The sequence below is a fragment of the Notothenia coriiceps genome, unplaced genomic scaffold (genome assembly GCF_000735185.1).
Source record: "Notothenia coriiceps isolate Sejong01 unplaced genomic scaffold, NC01 NC01_scaffold00014287, whole genome shotgun sequence".
NCBI lineage: Eukaryota > Metazoa > Chordata > Actinopteri > Perciformes > Nototheniidae > Notothenia > Notothenia coriiceps.
The window spans coordinates 149217-164638 of NW_011346988.1; the positions used below are offsets into that span (position 1 = coordinate 149217).

The following is a 15422-nucleotide window of genomic DNA, read 5'->3' on the forward strand; positions in this document are numbered from 1 at the left end:
CCTTTTGCCCGTGTGAGACAAATAGTTTCTATAGATTTATCTTAAATGTGGAGGCTAGGGCGGCTGTGGCTCAGTGCGTTACTGCGCTGATATTTCCATTGCACAACAATGATGAAAACGTTATTTACTCTTCTCTTTGAGAGTTCATTTTTGCGAAGTCATTTTTAAACTTCTTTTATTATTTCTTTGTGAGTTAGAAAGTGAATTCAGAAAGTGCGTCTTTACCATCTTTGGTAGCAACTTTATACAGGAAGGCCTCTGTGTTTACTGTAAGTCTTTTTTCTCTTTTGTCTGTCTCGTCTTCATCTGTTTATCTAACTATTTCTTCTTCCCTCTCATGCTGCTCTTTCCCACAACCCCTCTCTCTGACCCCTTCGCTCCTATCTTTTTTGTGTTGTCCCAGTCTTCTCTGTTTTTCAATGTCTTTTTTATTTATTTATGTGTCCCTTACTCGTCCTCTCATCCCTTTCCCGCTCTTGTTGCTTCTTTCTTTTCTTTGAAATCTGTTTTTCTGACTTTTTTTTAACCTTTTCTCTTTCCTTCCCCGTCATCTCTCCATTCTTCTCTCAGATGAAAAGGAGGATGTCACCATGGGGAGTCGGCTTTGGAAGTGGGCGCAGGTCAGTCATTTTGACCCCTGACTCTCTGACCTTGAACTTAATACTTACACAGGAAATTGTCTTTCCGCTTGACTTAAGGACTATTCATTTTGGGAATCAGCCCTCTTGCTGAGAATTAGACGAGAAGATTGATCACACAATCATATATGTGTGTTAAGTATGGAGGGAGAGGCGGGAGTCAATTCGCTTGTTGTAGCCTAGCTTAGCTAGCGTCAAGTTGTTTAAGTAGGCTACATAAATCCTTGTGAAGCACATCTATTTACTGTATGAATGGTTGTCACTAAGAGGATACCATGTTTTAATTAAAGAGCTTTCTAGGTGTATTCAGACTTTTTAACTTTGAAGGGAGCCAGGCTAGCTGTGTCACCTAGCTTGCAGTCTTATGCTTCCGTAAGCTAACTGCCTCTTAGCTTCTGCTCCTTACTCGACGCACAGACAGAGGAGGGGTATTCATTTTATCTTAATCCTATCATATCATGTATTTTGTTTTTGCTATGTTTGTAAAATGTAATTTTCTTAAATGTTTTATGTGAGGGACTGCAGATGGAAATTAGCTCAAAGCTAAATCTGGCACTGTTACGCTTGACACATTTTAATGTCTTAAGTGTTCATTACTGCGCATTGTCCCTGCCAAATAAACAATTAAATGAAAAATGAAATGAAAAACAATAATATTATTTTTAAACAACTAAACTATTCCTTATAAAGGTTGTAGCAGGTGTACCAGCATTTTTTATTATCAGGCATCATACTGTAGAATATCACCAAAAAACCTCTCAACAAACGTTTTAACTATGTTAAATCTTGTGTACGTTCCCACTTAGTACATTTTAAAATGTCAATTATTGAGTCTTTGCCTTTTGTGGTTTGTTCCCTACTGATAGAATATGTAGTTCTGTGTTGTTATTTGGTGTCAAGTCTAGGCACTTCGTTGTTTCCTGAGTTCATATCATAGACAACATATTATATGAATGTCTGTATTTCTGTGTTTGTGTCTGTGTATCAGTATCTGTTTCCTAGAGATATTATATTATTAGGGTGTGTGTGTGTGTGTGTGTGTGTGTGTGTGTGTGTGTGTGTGTGTGTGTGTGTGTGTGTGTGTGTGTGTGTGTGTGTGTGTGTGTGTGTGTGTGTGTGTGTGTGGTGAACTATTGACTGTAGTGTATTCCTGTGGCATCAGACAGGAAATGGATTTGTCCAGCACTCTCAGCTCATAACAGCAGCAACAACATCAGTGTGTTTCTGTTTATGACCATGTGATACAATAATCCAAATATGGAAATACTGTTAATACCACGGTTTATTTAGGAAGTGATTTCACAGTTATAGTTTAATTCAGTTTTTTTCCTCTATGACGTATGATGATTCTCATGACCAGTATTAGGATGATGATCATAGCCAATGGTTGCATAACCGTAATACTGAAGAAAGCTGCAGCACGTCAACAAACTCTGGAATGTTCCATCCGTTTCTATAATAAAAACTAACTGTAAACATAGTGACAAGAAGCTCTCCAGACACTTCATTAATGGAGACAGAGCCTCTACACTAACAGCAAACTGGGAAAACATGGCTGTCTTGTAAGCTTTCTTAAAGTTACAATCACCTAAAGTTATATTTTAACAATTTCGTGTTCCGATAGTCAATGTCAACTTATTAGCTTTTCCTGGAACTATCGACCATATCACATGGTCATTTTCAACAATTTGCTCAGAAGTTAAGGTTTTTCAGTACGTTTTAGGAAGTGTTCAGACCAAAACCGAAACCTGAATTGTGCCCTGTTTTAGCGGTGCAATTATGGCCGGTAGTGTTTTTTTAGAATATTGAAAATCTCTCTAATATTCGTAAACATCAGTACCCTTTTCTTAAAAAATGAAGACGGACTTACTTTCATGCCACCTTTACAAACACATGTTTTTCCTGAACTTACTGTGGATGCCTTGAGTTTGCTCGCTTTTCTGGAAGCCCTTTTTTTCTTTTGTTGCAGTACTCTGGTAGAGTCATGATTGCTGAAAGACGACAACAATAACTTTTATTATTTATTTTCTAAATCTCTGTAATGCCAGAAGAATGTTATCCCTGATACGCACCACACACATCAAGTTCAAACACATATTTGTTTCTGTTTTGGTTTGGTACAAACTATTCAATTCCTCTATGCTTTTGTATTCATAGTACTTTAAGAGCATTGGTTTACTGTTAGCTAACAAAGTGGAGCTGTCTCGAATAAGAGACAGCGGATGGTTCAGCGTTTAGGAGCTGAACTATCACACGGCCTTTCAACTTCCTGTCTGCTGCACAAGGATTATTAATAGTCCTGTGGAGTAAAATCATGCAATAGAATAAAAACTCCAAAACATAATGTTTTGTTTATTGTGATTACTTATTAAAAGAACAGTATCCAATAGAAACCTCTTTTGATGTCTTGTAAAGGTTCAAGGCAGTGTTATTGCCTCCATTCTGTTGCACAATTCGAGCAATAACAAGACATCAGTTTGAAATGTGATTTCCATGTGTTTGAGTTTGTTTTAGTGGTTGCTGGGCACCTACTGGTGTTAAGACAGAAGTAGATGGCAGAGCAGAGCAGAACATTGGAAACATAGCTGACATGCCTCTGCTGGGACTGTTTGGATTGAAGTGAAGGATTGGGCTGGAGATTTAAATCAGCAGACTGAAGTGAAACATGACATCTAGAGTTTAAGGACCAAGCTGAACTTTGTCCCAACAAGACCCACTTCACTTCGAAGATACTTTATAAGGAAGCTGCTTGTCATAGACATACAGTATATGATACTTAAACATTTATTTGTTTTGTTATTTTATCTCCCATTGTAAAGCGTCCTTGGGTTTCTTCAAAGGCGCTATACAAATCTAAATTATTATTATTATTATTAAATGTACTCTCACTGTGCAGTACTGTGTTATTGCAGATTTTGCCGCCCGCTCATGGTAAGAAACTTTTACAGGCAGTCACGACACTCCCAATCCGGACCTTAATCAGATTAATATACAGCGAGTCTGATCACAGTACTGCCACACAAATATGAAACCAGACAGGTGTAATAGATGGGGAAAAACAGTTTTTAGTTCATGCTTTTTGGTTTCCTAAAATACTAAACAATCCCTAGCATCCTCCCTCACCTTTTTTCTAGGAATGTATCAGTGTACTGCTGTATTGTGCTCACAGTATAAATCTTTATTGAGGAAAAGTGATGCTCATCAGTCTCTCTCCCTGTCTCGCAGCAGTGACAGCGCTGCCATGGCGTCAGGACCTCCGGAGGGGATGGCCAATCAGGAGCCTGCTGAGGTCGCGGAGGAGTGCTCAGGTAAAGTTTTGATTAAATGTTCAGTTAAAAGTTTTCATGTGATTTCAGTGGAAAAAGGAACAAAAGACTAAAGATTATTATGTATATATTATGTAAAATTGGTCGAGATCAATGACTTTAATAATGAAAAAACTATGTATGAATCTCTGCATTTCAAAAAAAGTTTTCAACTTTATACAGTATTTTTGGATGGGACCTAATAATTGGTTAACACAAGTGATTTAAAAACAAGATATTTGACTCTGCATGTGATGCAGGACCTGCTACCCAAAGCTAAATAAGGGGATAATTAGCCAATTATTACATGCTTACTCAGTTAATAAATTAATAATTTTACACAACATTTTGTTTTTAACAGGATTTTATATATTTAAAAATTACAGTTTTTCTTCCACTTAAAAAAAATAGTCTGTTCCACTGCCAAGCAACATCTGAACTGCGATCACAGCGACGTAACTTAAAATCAAGGTTTTTCTATAACTGTCCAAATCTGTTCACAGTTTATTTTCCATTAACCAGTCTTTCAACAACACCAGAGCCCATACCGTGATTCTATTGTATTCCTGTCTGTCTTCTTCTGCTGTTCCCTTTAGTGTTTACTTCTTGTCTGTTTTCTTGTGCTAAAGTCTCTGTCCTCCAGCTCTCTCTGTCTTTGAACCTCTTTCCTTCTCTTGTTCTCTTTTCTTTCCTTTACTGGGGACAGTTTAAGCATCATGAATCTAAAATGTTGTGCTCTCCTCACATTTAAATATATATAGCGATCTGCCACCGAAAAGAGCAGACCTCTCATTGTCCAGATCGACCAATCAGAATCAAACATTCAACTAAGCTGTGTAATAAGACAAAAATAACAAACTATATTATTGGGAGAATGGGTGGGTACTAGTCCTGTATGAAATCTACGTCATATCAGAGTTATGTTGACTGTGTACACACAGACACAGCAGAGAAGATCAGGCTAGCTTTAGATCTCCTGGCTGCCGTTGGCAGGAAATGAAGGAACACAGAAAGCTATCATCATCTCACACACACACATACACATTACACACACACACACAAACCCAGATGCACACTGTCGATACAGATGGAGAGCATGCTGCTGATATAATTGAACCAGTGAGAAGCGCATTCAGAGGTCAGAAAAATGTGTGTGTGTGGGTGAAAACACAGCAGGAATTTTTAGCTGAAGTACGCCTGGGATTATCGAACAGGCCAACTAAGTGGAAACAGTCTCTCTGCCCGAGCTTAATTCTGACTTTTCAGTAGAAATCTATTATTGCAGGAAACAGACCATTAGCACTTAGTGTGGCGAGTGATTTCTATTTGACTGGCATGATAGAGCTGCCAGCAGGCGTGACTCCACAGATCACCGAGTCTGCCACTCATGTCCGTCTCAATGTGTCCGAGTCAACCCAGTGATGGTGCCAGGCCAGCAGAGAGCTGCAGTTTCAGAGGGTCAGACTCTGTTCAGAAAAAGTATGCAATGTTAGGCCTGCTGTCCTCATTATATTGTAAATAAGCAAAAATCCCAGAAACAAATTATCAAGAATTCACATGGATTATTTAGTAAAGTCCTACTTTTAATTAATTTTGGTGAATAAAACCTTCACTGGTGGTGTTTCCATTTAGTTACAAAAAATATATTTTAACACTTTTGATACACTGATATGAGTTTTCTTTTCCAATTCAGATATTAAAAATCTAACCTGCCAAGGTGGAGATATTTTAGGTTTCCTCTTTTTCTCTCTCGCATTATTTCCCTCAAAGGTCACCATCTTCTCAGTTTGTTAGCTCAGGTCAGTACTCCCCTGATGATGTTATTTTTATTATGAGAGTGTAGCCATGAGAGAATGTACAGTATTTTGGTGAATATCAGCATCTTAGCCCTACAATGACCATAGAGCTGCACTGACCTTCCATTGAAGTGGTGGCCTTTTTAAACTCTCGGGGAGCAGACCTTTAACTTAAGAGTGCATTGTACCTAAAATAGTGATTGAAATGGCTCTGTTGGATGGCTTTTCCTCCTGTTTTTTTTTATCTTGGCAGCGCATAAAGGATTCATAAAAGTTTGTTGGAAGCTCTGCAATAACACAAAGCAGTTTACTTTAAAGGCTGGACAAAAGAGAGGAGAATTTGCCAACGTGCTTTACAGAAAGTGGATGAAAATTGCATTATCTTGTGTCAGGTGCTTTATGTAGACAATTTGAAGTCTTGCATAATGTGTGTGACTTGTTTAGTTACATTTACCTATGATACAGAATGAATAAAGAAATTAGCTCAATCATTTTGACAAGTGTTCTTTAAGAAATGACCCAGAAATGTTAAGCAGCACAAGGTTGAGATTCCAGACATTTTTCAGTGTGATTTAGTTCCAACCAGAAGGTGTATTTTTAGAGAAAGGAATGCTCAAGGATTCCCTGCAGGCAGAAAGACAGAAATGACACAGCAAGTATGAAAAGAATGTGTCTTTTTTTATGTATCGTCTGAAGCGTTTTGTTGGCCTAGGGTTAAGAAAATAGTTGGTTCACATTTTTTTAAAATTATTTTTCAACAGCTCCATCTTTGTTCACTGCTCCTTTCCATTTTGTTTCCTTCTGTTTTGTGTCTCAACACGATCCAGACTGTGGGGATTATTTATTCCATTATTATTTCTCCATTGGTGTTGCTCCACATTAGATAACATTGAAAAAATGACGATGGGTCTGGGCATTGGAAAATACATTTCTTACTTTTGATCCCTTTTCCCTTGTCAAAACTGCTGACAATACCCACGATGTAATCTCTATAAACAGATAATGAGTTTCTCTTTGTAGTACATTTGCAGACCTTTTGTAGTCCAAGCAGTAATGACCAATCACATTGAGGTGGCATGGCTTCATGCAGTTAAAAAGTCGGTGTGGAGAGCAAATGCAATCTCCAAACCCATCGGCTAATGGTCCAACAACAATGACACTCTTAGTGATTACGGACACTATCTTTCAGAAAACTTCTAGTCCACAAGCTAATAAAAAGCTAGATCCTGTTCAGAAAATAGCCAATGATTGCATTAATTCCTGTTTGTGTAAAACATGCAACACTCTGAAGGTTGTTCGACGACAAACACTGTATAGTGGTTTGGTAAACAGTCGAAAAACTGCATTCTGCATTTCTGCTTTAAAGTTGGGTCTTTTTAACAAGTTTACTTTTTCTTGGGGCCAGCCTCAAGTGTCCAATGTTTTTTGCACTTCAGCAGCCCTGTTGAATGTGGGATGGAGAATTGACCAGGGGGAATTTCAAGTGTTGGATGACCACCTTGCTGACTGAAAGCAGTGTAAGCTCTGTAGCTGTTTAAGGAGTTATAAAGGAGTTGTTGAGTTTTTCCACTGCGGTGCTAATGGAGCTAGACTCACTAGGGGGGAGGGTTTACAAGCTCAGGAGAGTGTGCGTGTTTGTATCTGTCTTTATATATGCCAGTCTTGGTGTGTAGTGTCTCCAGGGATGCATACCTGGGAATTTACAGCCACGCGGAGCTCACTGCTGAAACTAGAGTTCATATGAGGGCAGTGTGTAAAGAAGCCGTGTGTGTAATTGTCTCGTTAACAGATAACTGCACAGTTAATTGTAAAGCTTCACTAGAGTGCGTCAGGAGAAAGTATCCGTAACGGGGTTGAATTAGATTATTTCATTTCCTCTCTTTTGTCATTTGTCTTCACAGGAAAGAAGAAGTCCAAGTTCCAGACGTTTAAAAAATTATTTGCAAGGAAGAAGAGAAAGGAGCCGCCAGCAGCAGGAGCAGATGCTGGGCTCAAAGCCAGCCAATCAACTGACAATGTCGGCAAAACCTCCGAAAATAACACCCTCACTCGATCAGAGAAGGAGAAGGGATCTGGGTAAGATCAGACACAGATAGACAAAAACACACACCAAGTGTGATGGCAACACTTTTATTGGCACAGTTTATACACTCTAAAAGAAAATACACCAGCTCTACTTAAATAAATTTAGGTAACAATTTGCGTTGATCTTTTTAAGAATTTCCAATTGAATCGATTATTAAGTTAATCCGAGTACCCATTTATAATCTGATTAACTCATTTAGTTCAGTACTACAAACATAATTGCTTTCAACTTTAAAAACTGAAGATGGAGTGATATTAAGTTGCATTTTGTTTAATTTAAGCATGTATTTATTTAAGTCCATACTACTCAAAAATGTCCACGCAAATTGTTACCTTCATTTGAAGAAACTCATTTCTTTGAGTCAACAATAATATACACATTTAAGTTCCACAGGCTCTTGCCGCATCCGAGATTTTAAGGACTTCTGTTCCTTCAATCACTATTCTTGCATCCGCACCCCTGGTCAAGACAATCTTCAGCACCTCATTGCTAACTTCCACTTCACCATCCTGGAATAAGTAGATTAGAAAATAAATTTCAGTGTTTTTGGTGCAATCAGATTAGAAAACATTGCATTGTGTTTCAGGTTAACAAGTTACAGTATGATTTAAGCATCTTCTTTACTTACTTAAGTTTTCCTTGAAGAGATCCTCCTTTTCACGAAGACACACCACCAAGCACCGGATAGCAACCTCTCTTATTCTTTCCACCGAATCATCCTTAAAAGGAGAACATTTTAATGTTGAGAAAGAAAAACAAAGGGTTGTTTGCAAAAACTGAACATGCCGAGCATTGTCAGTTGCTGTTCATATTTATTTTAAATCAGTTTTTATCAAATGTAACAGTATCAGCATATCAGTATGCTATGCATGCTACAGTAGCTTAAAACAAGTAGCTGATGATACCTTACAGCTTGTATTACAATATATGCAGTAAGCAGCTGTTTTAAATCAAGCTGAACAAAAATGGCTATTTACCAGGTAACTTGGTAGATTATTAGGTTAAAATCCTGTTGTTCCACTGCTATCTAGAGTTCTGCTTCCAGGATGAACGCAGATTGCTCCAACTCAACATTCGGTCTAGTCCAGACGTGTGTTCAGTTTTGAAACTAAACCGTTGAAACTCAATAGATATGAGTTACTCTAAATTAGTATATCCCTGTAATTGAGTGAACGCAGAAATATTTTTTCAAAATCATTACATTTGTAAGTTACATTTTTTGTTCTTTTTCAGTTTGACAGACTTATTAAAATGAGTTGTAAACTAACTAAAATAAGTTGAGGTAACAAACAAAAAATGTTATGTTGAAAAAGTATTTATTTTTAAGTGGAATCTCCTAGCCACATGAATAGTTTTTTAGAGTGTACATCGACACAGTTTAATGCGCATGTTGACAAGAATAAGAAATAGATTCAAATATTTCTATGTGGTTTATTTTGGAAATGTTTTTTTAATGGTTTTAAGATCCTTTAAAAAACAGAACAGCTCACTAAATGCACTTTGGGTGAACTAGAAAGCATTTTTCTTTATGCAGCAACTTCAACCATATCCTTCACATGGGAATTCATATAAAGATTTACTCTGGAAGCCCTGAGAGGCAAGTCAGAAATAATATTCTGGTGAACCATTTTCTTGGTCAAATGGTAAATGGACTTCATTTATATAGTGCTTTTCCAGTTTTTCACGACCCCTCAAAGAGCTTTACATTTACAAGACAACGGTCACCCATTTATACTGAGGCTGCCATACAAGGGGCCACCTGCTTCTCATACCATGCCATCGGGAGCAATTTGGTGTTAAATATCTTGTCCAGGGGTACATCAGCATTACAAAACCTTGCCATTGTTAGACTACCACACTACCTCACAGCCACAGAGGCATGTTTTCTCTCCTGTGTTTTGACTTAAGTACAGGGATAATCTTCCCTTAATAGCTTTTTCATTTGTGAAACAGGTGGTGAAAAGTTTCAACAAACTCTTTTTTTCTTGTTTATTTTTCCATCTGTGAAAATGAATAATTAAGGAATTATGAAAGATTATGCCAGCAAACAACTTTTTCAACCTGTTCTTACAAACACAGAAAAGAAAATTATTTTACTAAATAAATGCAGCACCTCTTTTCCTCCTCTGTCTGAAACCAGAGCCCAGTTTGATCTGATTGGTTAGCTGGTTAGATTGGTCAACCGCTTCGATATGTCCTGAACAATGTATTGCCAGCCAATAGACGTGCAAGTGTTATGTAATGATGTTATTATGTTATGGGAAAAACAAGTCCAATGGAGGCGTTTCTGGGATGGGGAAAGTGTTTGGGAGAGAAACTCCCTTTGGAGGGTACTTTGGGATTTTAGCCTTTGCAGACCATTTACATGCACAAAAAGCTATAACACTACATGAAAGGGAAACCCCCAAAAAGTAAAATAGGGCCTCTTTAGATTATTTTGATTACTCTGATTACTTCCATTGCAGTCGTTTTTACTGTGCTGCACATTTTAAACCTTCAGGTTTTTTTAAAACTTTTGTGCAAATCTATAAGTGTTTCTTTCATAAATCTATTTGTTTCAGGCTAGAAAAGCCATTCAAAAGACATTTAGTCAATTTAGTCCTCTTGAACCAAAGCCAATTCAATCGTTTTTGATGGGTTGGCCAACCTTCCCAATGAAATATGAATCCAGTTGTGGCAATATCATCTTGTTTTTTATTAATATTCCCTAAACGTTACTCTTTTTTTATCCAGCCACCACTATTTGTCAACCACAAGCATTTTAAGAGGCTCACAAAAAAAAGCATAGCTGCTGTTAGTAGACACCATTTCATTTGCCTGCAGTAATATGCTTATATTACATTTGTTTGATTTCCTCAGCCTATTTAGGTACATATCTCCTCTTGTGTAGAAAGGACAGAGATACTTAAAAAAGGAAGACGTTGTTTTTCATCCAATTCCTGTTCATCCTAAGCTTAGGCTTGTGGCTTCCTGTTTTTGTTTCAAATAGTGGAGTTTGTCTTCCTGTGGACAGTGCTGATTTCCTTTTGTTTTCCCAAGCTGTGGCACTTCCTGCCTCGTCTACTCTTGACTTTTCCTCATAGTCACAAGATATATCTGCACCAATTTGACTGAAGCCACTCTGTGTTGATTGTCAAAGTGCATTAATTGGAATGGCCAAATGTTGTTGGACAGCAAACAAGAACAGAAAGAAGATTATCGGTTCATTTTGAATGATTTTCTTTCATTTTGAATGATTTCTTAGCTAACCCCTAACCATTAAGGGTCAATTATTTGTTTTAAACCTCTGACCCCTCGGGCCTACCAACATGCAGTTTTCTTCCTTCTGTTTTTTATGTTTCAGAATCTGTGAAACATCACTTTCTGCTTTGTTTATATCTTCCTGTTCCCCAAAGGTCAAAGATCAGCCTGGGCGGCAAGGCCTTGTCCCATGACTCTGTCTTTGTTTCGGACTCATCGGAGACCAACAATGCTCTGGGGGCATCTCAGGAGAGCATCCACGGGAAGGTGAAATCACTACAGGTACTTATAAATAACCTAAGTGGTCCTTTAAGTTTGAGATGCTTATCAAACAGAGTGGCCACGTTTGAGCTCCTGTCTCAACAAGTTGTAGTCTCTTCCTGGAGAAGAATGATGACCCTGAACTCCAAGTGCATGTTAAGACAAGAGAAATTGAAATTGGAATTGAAAGAGAAATAATTTGACTGCAGGTTAATGATGCATAATAGGCAAATAAAGACTCACAATCTGTGTGTTTGGGAGTTCTATGACCCTTTGCTGATCTGATACAAGCTGATCTGCTGTCAATTTATTCAGAGAAGCAGTGCTGATGTGTGTCACAAAGGGTGGTGTTTGTCACAGCAAAGTAAAGGAGTGAATGATGAAAATAAAAGCAGACAGTCGCTCAAATGTCTGTCACAACAACGGGCTAAAACGGGAAGACTCGAGAGCCAGACGGATGGACTGACCTCAAGTTAAACTGCTCCACTAAGCCAACTTTAGGGAAGTGAGAATTAAACAGCATCTTAAGGGGATTTGCTCAAAAGGAAAACTTTCTCCTGTGGCTATAACACTGCTCTAGAAAGGGGATTAGTTTTCTGACAACACAGCAACTACACAGGTGATCATTCATAATAATTAAAAATGTGTACAAGTATGTAGATTAGATAGAAGTAAACCCTTGAGGTTAAAGTAAACACATTGATTTCTATAAACTGACTTTAGTGTTTCCTCCCTCTGATCCGCCTGTTAAATTATTGAAAGAACAAAAATATAATCAAACTATTTAGGGATCATCACGTTAGGAGGTTATGGCATACAATAAGGCAAATTTCAACACTGTAAGGTGTGTATTATATGGGGTACACTAACTTAGGATACCACAAACAATATCATATATTGAGGTCATTAGCCCAATTTTATACCTGTAACAAATGTTTGACTTGCCACCAAACATATTTATTAATATGTATTTATATTGTTGTTTTATTGACGTTACATTATATTTTCCTCATTGAATGTGTTACAGTCACATATGGTGACCTCAAGTAAGCTAACTGAATTTGACATTATCATGGCTTTGCTATCATGTTCTGTAGCAGTTGAGATATTCACCCAAAAACTAATTTGAGATAAAGGGACCAAAACACAGTTAAAAAAGAAAGACTGGCTAACAGGAAATACTACCAACAAATGCTAACGTTATCTTGTTTGTTCATTTTTTAGTTGGTCAGAAATACTAGTCACTTGCATTAGTTACTCTTTATTTTGTCTGGACTCAAGTCATATTTGATGAATATTTAAAACATGTAATGTTATATAATCAGTTTACACTCCAAAATTAGCAATACACTGAATTTCAATTATTAGCCAGTTTAGCTTCCAAACACAGCTGCTAATGGTTAGCTAAGACGTTGCTATGTCCTTGTTTTAGCTGGAGCTTCTATCTATTTCTCAGTGTGTTACATTAACAAAATATAATTATACTATCATTGAAAAATGTAGGGGTAGGTGTCTTTCAGTCAAGGTCTTGGTGTGGGTGCCAGTGTCCAGTCGGCTAAAGAAAAGCTGCGTTGTCCAGTGTTTGCTTTGCACAGGAGTCCTTGAGTGACTGTTACAGGGCAACACGTAAAAGGGAGATAAAAAGTCTGATAGTTTGAGTTTCTGTGATACCTTCCACACACACACACACACACACACACACACACACACACACACACACACACACACACACACACACACACGGAAAAGCCTAAAATAAATACTTTATATCTAGAGTGCCAGCTGACACAGGTCATTCTCTGTTAATCATCTGTTAATGCTGAGAAGGGAAACTTTGAAAACACAAAAATGTTTAGTTAAACACACCTTTGCTACTTTCTAGCTGTAGTTGATTAAACAGGCTGTCAGATTTGGCTCTTCTCCATTGCCAAATGCACACATACTGACACACACACACACATAAATACCTGGGAAATAACATTCACTTCCTGCTGTAATATCTACAAGTCTGGCCAAGTCTTTTCATTCTTAATCAGGTGTTTTGATCAGTAGATGACACACATGTACAAAGACAAATATCTTGGTTTTTTCTGCAGCTCCAGCTGAAGCAGGCCATCAGACTGGGCTCTCCTCCGTCCATCATGTGTGTGAAGAGAGCGGACGATGCTGGAACTATGTCTGAGGACGACGGCCTGCCCTGTAGTCCCCCTGAATACAACGCGCATCACACAGTCATGGTAACACATTATTGAGTGATGTCCTGCAGTATACCTGAATGCTATTTTCAGACGGCGCTGCTAACACTGATTTTGTCTCTTCATGTCAGAATAAGGCTCAGAGGAACAGCCGCATGAGTCTGGAGGGAGTAGACAGTGGCGATGACCAGGTAAACAAACACACCATCAATTCAGTTTGCACTCCTATTAAATGGTCGGATATTTTGATTTCAAAATGGTACTCTTCATAGCCAACTAACCCAGACTTTAAAGGGGACCTATCATGCAAAATGCACTTTTGTACGTCTTTTATACATGAATATGTGTCCCCGGTGTTCCAGGGAACTCACCAAGTGTCGGAAAACACAATCCTCTCTATTTTCCTCCATACCCAAATCTCGGAACGGATCTGATACAGACTGATCCAGATTTGAAAACTTCTATGACGTCACAGAAGTGGCGCTACGGCTATTGGGCCAACTCCACCAATCAGGAGGAGACAGCCACGGACATTGCCGTTCGAAAGAGCTGGAGACGCTGTAGTACATATGCCAGGCCTGTAGATGGTGCTGTTCTCACAGAATCAGCCCATGCAAAGACAGTGTTAAATTGATCGAAATGAGGAATGGCTAAAATGCTTGATCTGTTTGGTATTTTGAAAAATAAAAAGTATAAATATGCCTTATATAGGTATGGACCTACACTATATTATTCAAATATACCATGATGGATCCACTTTAAAGGACAAAGTTTAAACACGAGTTAATCAGACTTTACACACCTTCCTCTGGAGACACAAAAGGCTTTTTACAACTTAATTGGACAAATAAAGTAGAAAATGTGTGCCCATTTAAGTTCTGTTAAATTCAAAATAGATGTTGATATTATTTTTATCATATCTTTATTGATGCTAGGTAGCTTAGTAACATTTCCACGGACTGTTGCTAGCACTGTAGGTAACATACACAAAGGTATATTTCTGAAACAGGAATCATGATTCTGTGCAATACAACGTGCTGACCTGATGTACAATCAAATATGAAAAACGAAGAAGAGTGGAACAGCCTAACAAGTGTGCCACTCTCTCTAACGGTTTCAACATAAACTGTACCGAAAATAAATACCTCACGATGTCTATCTAATTATGAACTTGCTTTACTTTCACATTTTTGGTGATAACAAACAAATGTAACAAAGTAACATATTTACCAACACATGTTCTACTCCACTACATACTTACATTGAAATGTGTGCTGCGTCGGTTCAGCCATTCTCCGCAAGGGTTTTTGAAATTGGTCCGTGCGCAAAGCATTGTGGGTTTTTTAAGGACGCGAAGTCTACCCATGATGGGTAGACTTCGCGTCCTTAAAAAACCCACAATGCTTTGCGCACGGACCAATTTCAAAAACCCTTGCGGAGAATGGCTGAACCGACGCAGCACACATNAGTGAAATGAAAAACCATTTTCTGTGAAGATATTAACAGTACTTAATTTCAGCAAAACATTACAATTATTATATACAATGGACTAAGCATAACAGACACATTTCCACCACTCATGGACCACACCCACCTTTTCTCTTGAAAAACTGGGTGACATACTGGCCGTTTCTCAATCGCGAGGAAACTGGCTTCCAAGCCAATATTTCAAGGATACTACGTCATTGAGTGCCGCCGAAGGACTGTTCCAATCTCCAGCATACTTGGAATTCCACCGAGGCCGCGTCCTTGGTTGGGGGGAAATTTCGAGGCTGCACATGGGTAGACTTCGCGTCCTTAAAATCCCCACAATGCTTTGCGCACGGACCAATTTCAAAAACCCTTGCGGAGAATGGCTGAACCGACGCAGCGCAGCACATATTTAAATGAGTATGTAGTGG

The 15422-nt window shown here is 38.2% G+C and overlaps 1 protein-coding gene and 1 long non-coding RNA gene across 4 annotated transcripts in view; one reads left to right on the forward strand and one right to left on the reverse strand.

Moving 5' to 3' along the window:
• Positions 1-15422, forward strand: part of LOC104948375 (FK506-binding protein 5) — a 59566-nt gene that overhangs the window by 23447 nt on the left and 20697 nt on the right. For 2 of the 3 annotated variants that reach the window (XM_010774565.1, XM_010774567.1), the window contains exons 2-6: positions 3864-3946; positions 7641-7815; positions 11221-11347; positions 13423-13563; positions 13653-13712. In XM_010774565.1, the coding sequence (XP_010772867.1) occupies positions 3864-3946; positions 7641-7815; positions 11221-11347; positions 13423-13563; positions 13653-13712 (586 nt within the window). Of the gene's footprint in view, positions 1-570; positions 621-3863; positions 3947-7640; positions 7816-11220; positions 11348-13422; positions 13564-13652; positions 13713-15422 lie in introns of all 3 variants that reach the window. The other variant, XM_010774566.1, reaches the window with a different exon arrangement.
• LOC104948374 (uncharacterized) lies at positions 8236-8904 on the reverse strand. The gene is made up of 3 exons (XR_798678.1): positions 8803-8904; positions 8454-8544; positions 8236-8334 (listed from the first exon to the last, which is right to left on the reverse strand). It is a non-coding gene; the product is annotated as an uncharacterized lncRNA (long non-coding RNA).